General features: G+C 44.0%; 1 protein-coding gene across 1 annotated transcript; it reads right to left on the bottom strand.

The window, feature by feature from the left end:
- Positions 1 to 3493: 3493 nt before the first annotated feature.
- zbtb49 (zinc finger and BTB domain containing 49) lies at positions 3494 to 14071 on the bottom strand (the record flags this gene model as incomplete). Its single annotated transcript, XM_080529349.1, has 7 exons — positions 3494 to 4173; positions 4544 to 4705; positions 10893 to 10975; positions 11322 to 11395; positions 11530 to 11576; positions 12267 to 13426; positions 13920 to 14071. 7 exons carry the CDS (start codon positions 14069 to 14071, stop codon positions 3494 to 3496), a joined length of 2358 nt encoding a protein of 785 aa, XP_080385475.1.
- Between the last annotated feature and the right edge of the window lie 984 nt (positions 14072 to 15055).

Genomic DNA, 15055 nt, shown 5'->3' with positions numbered 1-15055 from the left:
ACACATACCCCCTTCATGAGGATGTGCGAATAGTTGGGCCCAAATTCTGCTTTAATTTGATTGTTAATTACGTTATTGTTTACTTTATCTCCTTGTCATGTGTGTAGTATGTTATTCTGAACTATGAGCTGAGCATTTCCACAGGAAACTTCAAGGTGTTACCTATCAAATGACATCCTCCTTTTGCATCTTACCATCATATTTCTAATGTTATAAGCAGTTTAGTTTAGGTCTGGTTATTAGGTAGACATTTGTCAAATCTGGCATTCAGTTTAAGAGGCACAGATGACAGTACGTTCCAGGTCCATTTGCTGGTCGTAGCCTATGCAGTACTGAAATAATGGTATTGCTCAATATTGTTCACAAATATATCATGAAATGTAGTTGTACTATCTGGGCATGGGCTGACAACTGTGATTTACTTTGCTGTATATGCAATGCATCTGTACCTCGGTCCTCGCTCTATGCTGGCATAAATACTTTCTTTGTATTGCGTCTTATTTGTGATTGTTCCTGTCATGCATAAGTACTTTATTTACTTAACATTTATGTTTAGACTTGTATAACCATCATATGTGATCTGATGATATGGCTGATGATATGTTTCTCCTGTGTCGTTAAAAAAATGTTTTCCTGCTATTTCCTACTAGTGGATAGATGATTCACTTACATATTTGTATGTTCTATTAATGTATTTAGCTGACCGGGACTACCTGATTAAGTGAGATGTTACTTACATGATCTCTCTGCTGTATCTGAATGGTGTGTCTTAATCAAAAGATAGATGGTATTTCCAACTGATTCTAGAGTATATACAATGGGGGGAATAAGTATTGATATATTATATTCATATTCTGTCCAGTAAATGTATTTCCAATGAGCCTATTCAAGTGAAATTTGCACCAGACTTTGGTCAAACCAATCCAGACAAAAAATCTAAACATTAAAGTCCAAGGAGGCAACTCTACCTCCAATCTGTGATAATTAATGTCAGCTGGGTTAGAATATATTGATGGGCTATAAAAGGTTTTTTTGTTACCAAGGTGCCACACAACAAACATCTAATGATGGGTAAAAGCAAAGAGCTGTCTCAAGACCTTCGCAACCAGATTGTTGCAAAACATGAAAATGGAATTGGCTACAGACGTATTTCACAACTTCTGAATCTTCCAGTAAGCACCATTGGGGGCATTATCCGTAAGTGGAAGCAACATCACTCCACCATCAACCGGCCACGCACAGGAGCTCCTCGCAAGATTTCTGATCAGGGAGTCAGAAGGATACTTAGAAGAGTAGCCAAAGAGCCAAGGACCACTAGGAAAGAGCTCCAGAAAGACTTGGAGGCAGCAGGTACAACTGTGACAGAAAGGACAGTAGGCAATGCACTCCACCACCATAGCCTCTGTGCACGCTCAGCCCGCAAGACTCCACTACTGAAAAAAAGACATGTTGAAGCTTGTTTACGTCTGCCAAACAACATTTGGACAAACCAGTGAACTACTGGGAGCATGTACTCTGGTCAGATGAGACCAAAATGTAACTTTTTGGCTGTCACACAACACACCATGTTTGGAGGAGAAATGGCACTGCACATCACCCGAATAACACTATACCAACAGTGAAGTTTGGAGGTGGAAGTATCATGGTGTGGGTCTGTTTCTCCTCTTGTGGTACTGGCAGACTTTTTATCATTGAAGGAACAATGAATGGAGCCATGTACAGAGAGATTCTTGAGATGAACCTGCTGCCATCCACCAGGATGCTGAGGATGAGACGTGGGTGGACCTTCCAGCAGCACAACGATCCAACGCAGACAGCAAAGGAAACTCGCAATTGGTTTCAGAGAAAGAAAATCAACTTGTTGGAATGGCCCAGTCAATCACCTGACTTAAACCCAATTGAACATTTGTGGAAGCATCTGAAGATCCAGATTCACAAGAGGGCCCCCCGCAATCTTCCAGATTTAAAGACAATCTGTGTAGAGGAATGGGCCAAAATCACACCTGAAAACCTGGGGGCGATTAGTTACTTCATACAGAAAGCACCTTGAAGCTGTCATTACAAACAAAGGCTTCTCCACTAAGTATTGAATTAATTTCAGTTAGTGTGTTCAATACTTTGTTCATGTTTCATTACACATAACTGTATTTACATATGGACATAAATGTTTAGATTTTTGACTGGATTGTTTGAGTTAATACCAAAGTCTGGTGCAAATTCACTTGAATAGGCTCATTGGAAATACATTTACTGGACAAAATGATGATGTGTTCAATACTAAAATGTGTCTATTGGAGGATGGACAATTCTCTGCTTTGATGCTGGATATTGTTCCTGTTTTGTTGCAGCCTGATTGTAATAAACTATTGTCTGCTGTTGCTCATTGCTCATTGTTGCTCATTGCTGTTGCTACACCTGAGATTCACGGTAACAATCACATACAGTACCATACATACATACAGTACCATATATACATACAGTACCATATATAGTTCAGGGAGGCACAGAAACAGAAGACATCCAAAGAGGCAATGCAGTGGTTTCTTGTGTCACTCCTCAGTGCGTGTGATAACTCTCATTACTTCAAGTCCACATGCATAATATTATGTTCAGCTTGTTGCCAAGCTACAGTGTCATGGGTAAGTGCCATGGGGAGGAGGGAGGGAACTCAAGTGCGTAGAGTAGATGGAGGATAGAAAGACCAACTCCCTGTTCTGTAGAGATAACACAGCAGGAACATACAGAGGGAGATTGAAGCCATGATGAGCTCGTAATAAATCCCTCAGTAGTCTTAGTGGGTGTTTTAATGTAAGCTTTCTTTTCCTCATAATCTCATACAAGCAATGCTCAGACAGACAATTGGAGCCTCGTGGTTGAAGTGAACATATAAATATCACACAGATATGATTTCTTTCTCAGTTTCATTATTTGTATTATGAGACTACTGTTTTATGTGACTACTCTTTGAAGTGAAAAATTCACTCTTCATTGTTATTTAAAAGATGTTGGTACCATCAATGAAAAAAAGAATAAAACATTTCTCAGATAAAAAATAAATATAAAATAAGAACTGAATAATTTTTGCACAATTTATTTCATAACAGTGCTTAACAGATTATCCCAAAAGAAAATACATGGAAATAATTTAGCATTTTATCCATCTTTCTAACAAAGTGCTGTTTTCAAAAGCAGTCAATGTTATGCAAATGAAAATACCTGAGAGCTGGGTAGATACACTTCTATTAATTCAAGTTAGAAAATCTTTTGGATAGTGCTAAGCAGTCTTCCTTCATAAAGGATTTTAGGACTCAAGGGTCATGTTCAATAGGCAGGAGACAGAAGGGAACGTTCCGGAATGGAGAATGTGCTGCATGCACTTTGCTCAAAACACACCCCATCTTTTAGTTTTCAGTTTCAAAACCTTTTTACCGTGTCGCGGCCGGCTGAACGTGACCAGATCTCACTGCTCCATGTCCTAAACGTGACCCAGATCTCACTGCTCCATGTCGTTTTCATTCTGCAGTGTTTTCATCGCCAGTCCCCACAGTGTCACGCTGGAAAAGAAGGGTCCCTCGTTGGCCCTGTAGGGGGCGACACTGGGTGCAGCATCCTCAGAGTACGGCCCGTATACGGGCTCCTGAGGTAGGTGAGGTTTGGCCAGTTTCAGGGTGTCCGCTGGAGGAGGAGGAGGAGGAGGGCACTTCTCCTGCTGGGAGGAGGAGAGGAGGTGGGGGGGGGCGAGCGGCCGCAGCTCTGGGAAGGGGTTGGAGGTAGAGGCTGACCTGAGGTGGACGCTGGTGGCAGGGTGGACCTCCACGTGTGCTGACGGAGAAGGCTTCTCCGCCCCGGTACGGGTTAGGGTTGGGGAGGTACGGGTTTGCATCACAGGAGGGGGGAAGGGCTGCTCGTGCTCGGGGGGGGCCTGTGTCGGGGCTTTACCCTGGCAGACGGGGAACGGGGCTCCTTCGTCTGTGCTGCCAAGCTGCTCTGAGCCCTCCATGTCTGGGCTGGTGTCTCCCCCGCCGGGGGCGGGCCTGCAGTGGACACTCCCGTGTCTCCTCAGGACGGCAGAGCGGGTGAAGGTCTTGCCGCAGGTGCCGCAGCTGTAGGGTCTCTCTCCGGTGTGTGTCCGTACGTGCCGGCGCAGGTCGCCTGAGCCAGCGAAGCTCTTTCCTGAGGTACAGAACGACTTCTATTACAATCTCACCACACACACACACACACACACACACAGCACCAACAGCTTAGAGACGACGAGGATGCAGAAAGCCACCGAAACAAAGACAATACTAACTGAAATATACCACATAATGATAACACTTTAGATCAGTGAACACTTATTAGACACAAATCACATCTAACTGGACAGCTACTGCACGACTAATAACATGAGAATCAGAAACCACTGAATAAATACATGGCTAGTAATACCTAATAACGGCCCAATTAGCTACTTATGAAAAATAAGCCCATAAATGTTTCTATATAGACATATATGCATACAGGCATTTATTACACATCTATATGTTGAATAGGACAGTACCACAGGTCTCGCAGCTGTGTGGTTTCTCTCCCGTGTGTCGGACCTTGTGCTTCAGCAGCTTCCTGTGCATGTTGAAGGATTTCCCACACTGGTCACAGGTGAACTCTTTGTCTGTGGTGTGAGTCTTCTTGTGCTCCTTCAAGTTGCTAAAGTTGCTGAACCCTGAGCAAGAACATAATGTAGGCTACATTCAATATAGGGCACTATTAAATACAAAGTCTTACCATTAAAAGTTGTGGCTGTTCACGTAGGTTATGGCCACCATGTCCGAAAGTTCATACTGTGACCTATTTAGTAGCCATTTTCTGTTCAGGAAGTCAGACTTTTCTTTCGAAAAATGTGAATACATTTCCGCATTGTTGAAAATCAACGACACATCGCTAGTCAACTAACACAGGTTGTTTTGTTGTGCAATGTAAAGTAGTGTTATAGTTAACTATGTAGCAGTGGGCATTGCAGTATTTGCAGTATTTTGGCTTGACTAGCGAGTTTGTGTTGTGATTCTCAACAACGTTGTTTCAAAAGAAAAGTCAAACATTTTGATTGGTTTCCGATATGCGGACCAAAAGACTAGAACGTGGCAGGGCAAGGCAAGTTCATTTGTATAGCACATTTCATTCAAAAGGGACAATTCAAAGTGCTTTACATATAGCATAAAAGAAATACAGAAAAAGAAGGATAGTAATAAAAAATGTAAATAGAAATAAAAATGGCAAGAATGGATACAGGCCAAAAGTTTGGACACACCTTCTCATTCAATGCGTTTCCTTTATTTTCATGACTATTTGGTACATTGTAGATTCTCACTAAAGGCATCAAAACTATGAATGAACACATAGGAATTATGTATTTAACAATAAAGTGTGAAATAACTGTAAATATGTCTTATATTTTAGATTCCTCAAAGTAGCCACCCTTTGCTTTTTTGTTGTTAATACAATATATAATAATCATATTAAATATAATATGTGTTAATAATAATATGTTATTATATATATATATATATATTTTATATTATTATAATATATTTTATTAACAACAACAATGTTTTATTTTATTAACAACAAAAAAGCAAAGGGTGGCTACTTTGAGGAATCTAAAATCTAAGACATATTTAGAGTTATTTCACACTTTTTTGTTAAGTACATCATTCCACATGTGTTCATTCATAGTTTTGATGCCTTCAGTGAGAATCTACAATGTAAATAGTCATGAAAATAAAGGAAACACATTGAATGAGAAGGTGTGTCCAAACTTTTGGCCTGTACTGTATATAGAAAATAAATAGATCAATATTTAACAACATAATAAGACAATGAATAAAACAAGATAGATATGGTGTGTGAGATTGCAGGTACTGGTCTGTATTTACCGCTATCTTGCGTGACGCTCTGACAGACACTCTGACAGACACTCTGACAGACGCTCTGACAGACAGACGCTCTGACAGACACTCTGACAGACGCTCTGAAAGACAGACACTCTGACAGACACTCTGACAGACGCTCTGACAGACAGACGCTCTGACAGACAGACACTCTGACAGACGCTCTGACAGACACTCTGACAGACACTCTGACAGACGCTCTGACAGACACTCTGACAGACGCTCTGACAGACGCTCTGACAGACGCTCTGACAGACACTCTGACAGACGCTCTGACAGACACTCTGACAGACACTCTGACAGACACTCTGACAGACACTCTGACAGACACTCTGACAGACACTCTGACAGACGCTCTGACAGACACTCTGACAGACGCTCTGACAGACACTCTGACAGACACTCTGACAGACACTCTGACAGACACTCTGACAGACGCTCTGACAGACACTCTGACAGACGCTCTGAAAGACAGACACTCTGACAGACACTCTGACAGACGCTCTGACAGACAGACACTCTGACAGACGCTCTGACAGACACTGACAGACGCTCTGACAGACACTCTGACAGACGCTCTGACAGACGCTCTGACAGACGCTCTGACAGACGCTCTGACAGACGCTCTGACAGACGCTCTGACAGACGCTCTGACAGACACTCTGACAGACGCTCTGACAGACACTCTGACAGACACTCTGACAGACACTCTGACAGACAGACACTCTGACAGACAGACACTCTGACAGACAGATGCTCTGACAGACAGACACTCTGACAGACGCTCTGACAGACACTCTGGCAGACACTCTGACAGACAGACACTCTGTCAGACAGACGCTCTGACAGACGCTCTGACAGACGCTCTGACAGACAGGCGCTCTGACAGACAGACGCTCTGACAGACGCTCTAACAGACGCTCTGACAGACGCTCTGAAAGACACTCTGACAGACACTCTGACAGACGCTCTGACAGACAGACGCTCTGACAGACACTCTGACAGACGCTCTGAAAGACAGACACTCTGACAGACACTCTGACAGACGCTCTGACAGACGCTCTGACAGACAGACACTCTGACAGACGCTCTGACAGACGCTCTGACAGACAGACGCTCTAACAGACACTCTGACAGACGCTCTGACAGACGCTCTGACAGACACTCTGACAGACACTCTGACAGACGCTCTGACAGACGCTCTGACAGACGCTCTGACAGACACTCTGACAGACGCTCTGACAGACACTCTGACAGACACTCTGACAGACGCTCTGACAGACACTCTGACAGACACTCTGACAGACACTCTGACAGACAGACACTCTGACAGACAGACACTCTGACAGACAGACGCTCTGACAGACGCTCTGACAGACACTCTGACAGACACTCTGGCAGACACTCTGACAGACAAACACTCTGACAGACAGATGCTCTGACAGACGCTCTGACAGACGCTCTGACAGACGCTCTGACTAGGGGTGTAACGGATCACGGATAATCCGTGATCCGTTCGGATCGCCCTCCACGGTTCGGAACGCATGTGTACCGCGGATCAATAGCAAAAAAAAAAAAAAAAAAAAAAACTTTTTTTTTTTTTCTTTCCTAACACCAGGGGAGCCACCCCTCCTAAATTTCGTTGTTTGGTACCTGTACTGTAGCAATGACAATAAAGACCATTCATTCATTCAAATGTAACCGGTAGAAAAACAATCATGTGCGCTTTATTCTCACTCTCTGCATGTGTACTGAGTTGACAACAACATTCATTCACTCATCTCTGTCCCAATTATATCACGTCATATCACCCGCTAAGCAGCCTGGGTGATTGTGTAAACACACAAAAAAAGTACTCTGTTACTTTGCAGCAGTGATGTTATATATATGTTGTTATATATATATGTTGTTATATATAGATGTTATATATATGTGATATATATATCAGTTTTGACATCTTGAATTTTGTTTTTTTGTTTCACACATTAAAAGTGGTGTTTTTACAGAATTCAAGGAAAATTTTGTTTTTATTAAAAAATATATATGTTTTGTGTTGATCCGAAAAATGATCCGATCCGTGACTCAAAATCCGTGACACGATCCGATCCGTGAGTTAGGTGATCCGTTACACCCCTAGCTCTGACAGACGCTCTGACAGGCAGGCGCTCTGACAGACAGACGCTCTGACAGACACTCTGACAGACGCTCTAACAGACGCTCTGACAGACGCTCTGAAAGACAGACGCTCAGACAGACACTCTGACAGACACTCTGACAGACACTCTGACAGACAGACGCTCTGACAGACACTCTGACAGACGCTCTGACAGACAGATGCTCTGACAGACACTCTGACAGACACTCTGACAGACAGACACTCTGACAGACACTCTGACAGACAGACACTCTGACAGACACTCTGACAGACACTCTGACAGACACTCTGACAGACACTCTGACAGACACTCTGACAGACACTCTGACAGACGCTCTGACAGACACTCTGACAGACACTCTGACAGACGCTCTAACAGACACTCTGACAGACACTCTGACAGACAGACACTCTGACAGACAGACACTCTGACAGACAGACACTCTGACAGACACTCTGACAGACAGATGCTCTGACAGACACTCTGACAGATGCTCTGACAGACACTCTGACAGACAGACGCTCTGACAGACAGATGCTCTGACAGACGCTCTGACAGACGCTCTGACAGACGCTCTGACAGACAGGCGCTCTGACAGACAGACGCTCTGACAGACACTCTGACAGACGCTCTGACAGACGCTCTGAAAGACACTCTGACAGACACTCTGACAGACACTCTGACAGACGCTCTGACAGACAGACGCTCTGACAGACACTCTGACAGACGCTCTGAAAGACAGACACTCTGACAGACGCTCTGACAGACAGACGCTCTGACAGACAGACGCTCTGACAGACAGACACTCTGACAGACGCTCTGACAGACAGACGCTCTGACAGACACTCTGACAGACGCTCTGACAGACACTCTGACAGACGCTCTGACAGACGCTCTGACAGACGCTCTGACAGACACTCTGACAGACACTCTGACAGACACTCTGACAGACACTCTGACAGACAGACACTCTGACAGACAGACACTCTGACAGACACTCTGACAGACAGACGCTCTGACAGACGCTCTGACAGACACTCTGACAGACAGACGCTCTGACAGACACTCTGACAGACGCTCTGACAGACGCTCTGACAGACGCTCTGACAGACGCTCTGACAGACGCTCTGACAGACGCTCTGACAGACGCTCTGACAGACACTCTGACAGACACTCTGACAGACACTCTGACAGACACTCTGACAAATCCGGTTTCAGACGGTTTTGATAAAAAAAAAAATATAAACCCCGGTTTTCGGTTTAACCGAAAAACCGTCCATCCCTAACTCTGACAGACGCTCTAACAGACACTCTGACAGACGCTCTGACAGACGCTCTGACAGACGCTCTGACAGACGCTCTGACAGACGCTCTGACAGACGCTCTGACAGACACTCTGACAGACGCTCTGACGCTCTGACACTCTGACAGACACTCTAACAGAAACTCTGACAGACACTCTGACAGACACTCTGACAGACACTCTAACAGACATTCTAACAACCTATTCTAACAACCTATATTTGCAGCGAATTTATAGCGCTTGGATTATGGATAATAAAACTCATAACTGCTGCAGGTATAAGAAGTAAAAAGATAAAAAGATAATAGTTAATGGATAGAAGGCATAGATAGAGTGTTAGTGTTTAACCATAACTGCTGCAGAACATAACGATTTTTAGCTTAGTTTGGGCCTGTTTGATTTCTTCAGGGAGTATGTTCCAGGAGCATGCAGCAGAGTGACTGAATGCTGCTTTACGGTGTTTGGTTTTCACTCTTGGAATGATTAGCTGATTAGTCTCAGCTGACCTTAGGGGCCTTAGTGGGTGGGAGAAGATCTGATAAGTATTAAGACCATTTTGTGATTTGTATGTAATTAGGAAGACTTTGAATACAATTCTCGGTATTGGTGTAATGTGTTCAAACTTCTTTGTTTTGGTTTCGGCAATTTGGATCAGCTGCAATTTACGAACAGCTCCTTTAGATAGGCCTGTTAGTAGACCGTTACAATAATCAAGTCTACTCCAAACAAATGCATGGATGAGTTTTTCAAGGTCTTTTTAAGGTGATAGTAGGCTGATTTAGTTATCGAGTTTATGTGGCTGTTGAAGTTTAGATTGGAGACTAGAATTACACCAATATTTCTGACCAGTTTTTTTGTTTGAAGAGAGAGAATCAAGTTTTGCACTGACTTTCAATCTTTTGTCAGGTGCACCGAATACAATTATCTCTGTTTTGTTAAACCAGTTTAGGGCAGTGCCCGAACGTCCTACCCAGGTTTTTAGTCTATCTATTAGAATGTTGTGCTCTACAGTGTCAAAGGCAGCGCTAAGATCTAGTAGTAACAAAACTGAGATTTTACCGGAGTCTGTGTTTACATGAAGGCCATTAAGGTAAGGGCTGTTTCAGTGCTATGTAGGGGGCGAAAGCCTGATTGAAAGTCATCAAAGAGATCATTTAGGGTCAAATAATTGCTAAGTTGTTTGTGTCACATTTAGAGTCAAGCACGTCAAGTATGTACATTCAGACATTGCCTAGTTTCATCTCTCAAGCATTTGATACGTGAGTGAATGTTGTGTTGTTGCCTTGTGTTTCTGTCCTTTTGTATTGTGATGTCTGTCTTAAAAATCATTCTTTATTATCTGACTCAATTGCCACTTGCCGTGTCAAGCTATCATTGTATGTATATCAAGAATTTGTTCTTAACTGACTCAACTGGTTAGATAAAATCAAACAGAGATGCACAGATTGTGTGCGATCAGAGGTAAGAAGTTACGTCCAATGTTGTTTATTGGTTGGCACTCACCTCGTCCACATATATCACACAGGTGTGGCCGCTGTCCTGTGTGGATCACAATGTGGCGCTGGACATCCCCCGAAGCAGCAAAGCTGGAGATGACAGTGAGCGAGTGACAAGTTGAAATGAAGGCTTCAAATGCCACAGACAGTTGAATCTCATTCTGTCATCACATTCTGACTGAAACCCTTTTATTGTGGCATGTTTGTTGACTGACTGATTGTTTACGAAAGTCTAATGAATTATGTCTCTCTCTCTCTCTCTCGTCTCAAAACAGCCTCAATTCTACATGGCATTGATTCCACAAGATGTTGGAAACATTCTTTTGACATTCTGGTCCATGATGACATGATTGCATCATGCAATTGCTACAGATTCTACCACATCCCAAAAGGTCTTCTATTGGGTTGAACAAGATGAAAGACTAAATCTGTTTACCTTTTCCCACAGAGCTCACAGATATATGGTTTCTCCCCCGAATGTCGCCGTAAATGTGTCTGCAAATTACCCGCCTGTTAGAACGAATAAAAAAAAGGCCAAGTCAGCATGAAAATCTCCCCATTACCTGAAGACATTAAATTACTTCAATTAATGATGAATTCCGTCATTGATATATTTACACCAAAGGAGAACTAAACGTCCTTACCTGTGAAAAGTTTTTCCCACAAACATTACACTGGAAAGGTTTCTCACCTGTAAGATAAGACAAATCAGAAACGTCCATTAGCCCTGTGCTATTAGCCTTTTCATCACATCCTTACAACAACCTAGCACATAACCTTTTGGATTTGTCCCCACACATTTATATGACCTACCACAAACAAAATTGCTTTTTTTGTTTTGTCTTGTTATTTGTTATTCATATAGGCTAGTAATAGGAATCATTATTTGAATTCATACTTGTAAATCACTTGGTAGGATAAGGACACGGTCACATCGGCTTGTTCCAATCCACACAGTAACCTGACTAAGAGCAACATTGAGACATTGTTATACTGTATATAGCTCTGTTGTTATCAGCAAATGGAGAGCAGACATTTACTACGAAAGAAGTACTTTACTTCTTTCGTTGTCCAGATTAAACTGGACTGCACTTATATAGCACCTTTATCCAAAGCGCTTTACAACGGCCTCGCATTCACCCATTCACACACACATTCACACACCAATGGCGGCAAGCTACCATGCAAGGTGCCGGCCCGCTCATCTGGGAGCAATTTGGGGTTCAGTGTCTTGCCCAAGGACAATTCGACATGTGGCCAGCCAGGGCTCGAACCGCCGATCTGCCAACCTTGCGATCATTAGACGGTGGCTCTACCTCCTGCGCCACAGCCGCCCCAAACTGCTCATCAACATTTATTGGTAAGGAGATCAATCAAATACCAGTGTGGGAGCGCTTGTGGAGCTCTAGGTTGCTTGGGTGTTTGAAGGTCTTCCCACACATCTCACAGCAATACTGCCTAAGCCCGGTTGGTTCCAGAGAGTCTCTGACAGTTTTCGGGTCAGGTTCGACTTCGTCCACAGGTGAGGGACTGGGGAGCTGAGAATCCATAACTGACTCAGGAACTACTTCTCTGTCTCCAGTGTGGCAGGCCACGGACACTGTATTGAGCTCGTTCTGGGCCGCCACCTCCTCCTCTTTGTGACGCTCCTCAGGGCAGCTGTTGAAGACCGGTTCGCTCCTCGGCTCTGCTGCACACATCTCTTCTAGAGCCTTCTGAGACCGGAGATAGTTGTATTTCTTCAGATAGACTGTCTTCTTCGGGCGCATTGGTTTGTTGACCAGAGAGGCGTTTCCCTCAGAATTAAGCGTAGTTAAAGGAGGCTCTTCGGCGGGCAACGTTGACCTGAACCCCTTATCGACTGACAAAGGGCGACAGGGCAGGTTTGACTGAACAGCATTCCCTGAGCAGACTGGGTTGTCCCCGCTTGGCCGGGCGATCGGCAGCTGAACATTTTGCTGCTCCTCGACCACCACTAAGGGGCTCGGGCCTTGGTTTAAAGCTGCATTACTCGTCTCAGCGGCACTCTGTTTGAAATACTGCTTGCTGTAGAAGTTTCGAAGCTTGTAACCATGGACCATCTGCTTCTCCGGGACCGCCTGGGTGCTGCCGGAGGTCTCACAAGGGGTATTGCAGTGAGGCGCTGGGACTGGCAGCTTCTTAGAGTGGTCAAGGTCCCCAGCACCACTGCCAAAGGCAGGCCTCTGGGCCTCCGGTGGAGGACAATGAAGGTCCACTTCTTGAGGAAGACCGGTCCCGAGGAGGCAGTCCTGTTCTGACGCCAAGACGCCAGACAAAGAGAACGAGGGGGTGTGAGTCTCCACAGCAGGAGGGCACGGTTTCAGGAAAGTGTTGCACAGGTTCTGGACGTTGGGGACCTGCAAGCACTGTGCGATGTCCAATAGGGCTTGAACGTTGTCTTGGTTGACCTCCAGGTGGGAGGTGTACATGTAGTCCAGTATCTGACCGATCCCCCCCACATCCTGTATGACCAGGTGAAACACGTCATTCTTCTGACTTGGGGAATTCTGGAACAAAGACCTAAAGGGACAAAAGTAGAAACCTTCATCAGGTTATGGTCTACCAAACTGTACTGAGAGAACACTCACATGTCAATACTAATCAGTTGAATCCCTGTTTCAGTACAGCAGTGGAATGGCCTTGTTTGAAGGCCTTAATGAAGGTCTCTTGAGCAAAACATCAGTGTTAAATGGGGTGATTTCTGCAAGTTAGCAATGTGCCATGGAGTCTTTCTTAAGTGTCTGTTTTACAGTAAACAGTGTCTGTTTTAGATTACAAATCAAATGCTCTGCAACCAAATGCTCTGCATAGAAAGATGCAAGGTTTGCACCTAAACACAACTCTAGGTGATTGACTAAACCAACTCAAATGTAAACAAAGTGGAACCTCGCTTTACGTTGACGTGTTAACTGCAGAACAGCAACGAATAAGTCATAAGGACACCCACAGCATGAAGAAATAGGCTTAGTTCTAATTCCTCCTCATCCTCTGGAGGTCATCGTCAATCACACACCTGAAATAGGAGCTGAATGCAGCCAGGACATTTTTGTGGGCTTTGAAGCAGACTCCTTTGACCACCAACATACAGTCACAGAGCAGCCCCTGTATCCTCTGCTCCTGTAACTGCTGAAGAAGGTATGAGCTGTGACTGGTCAACATGTCCATGTTCTTACTGCAGTCTTCGGGCGATCCTACGAATTGTGGCCATCAAAACAACTATAGAACAGAAAAGCAACAACAAAATGTTGTACATATATCATTAACAATGTAGCCTTGTTGTTGTGTGTTCTTTTATGTAACACATGTGCAGCATGCCCTGTGTGACTTAAGGGCTCTGCACACAGCGTGCGATTTCTGTTGCGTGTCAACGTTCCATTTTGAAGTTTGAATGGAAGTCTATGAGAACATCGCATTTACCCACACACGGCCCCGATTTTAATCGCACGGCGAACATTCGATTCCATTCATTTGACAGTGCGACAAAACTCGCACGCCGTGTGCTTTGTCCCATTCAAAATGAATGGAATCGAATGTTCGCCGTGCGATTAAAATCGGGGCCGTGTGTGGGTAAATGCGATGTTCTCATAGACTTCCATTCAAACTTCAAAATGGAACGTTGACGCGCAACAGAAATCGCACGCTGTGTGCAGAGCCCTTTAGTTGTTGCATCTGCCTGCCGTGCCTGGTCCCTCAAAGATACTTGAAAAACTTAGTGCTGCCTAGTGAGAGGAGGAGAATATGACAGATACTGTGTATCATTAAAGACCGAATTGTATGAAGACAGTTTTTATAATAATTGTTAGGGGGGTGTAGCAAATTCAGACCAGCATTATGGATAATGAATAGTATATCAATACACAATTGTAGAGACATAACAACACGAGTTCGGAGTTACCGCACAAACTCATACATATAGTGTGAGCCATACTGTCTGCTTTGAGACCAACAATGACACATTTTGAACAAAAAGGGGCTAATCGGGTTAGCATGCTGCTGTGCTTTGTCTGTACGACACATCAAGTGCAAGTACATTTAACAGATGCAGCAACTGTCTCCATTCAAAAAGATATCATATTAACACCAGATGTCAATGTTATTACGTTTGTACAAAATAACATATATTTTAAAATAATGCTTTTCGCTGGCTTG

This window comes from Nansenia antarctica, assembly GCF_963989245.1.
Source record: "Nansenia antarctica genome assembly, chromosome: 4".
Lineage (NCBI taxonomy): Eukaryota > Metazoa > Chordata > Actinopteri > Argentiniformes > Microstomatidae > Nansenia > Nansenia antarctica.
Note: the sequence above shows the minus strand (reverse complement) of the source record. Positions and strands in the feature narration are given on the sequence as shown.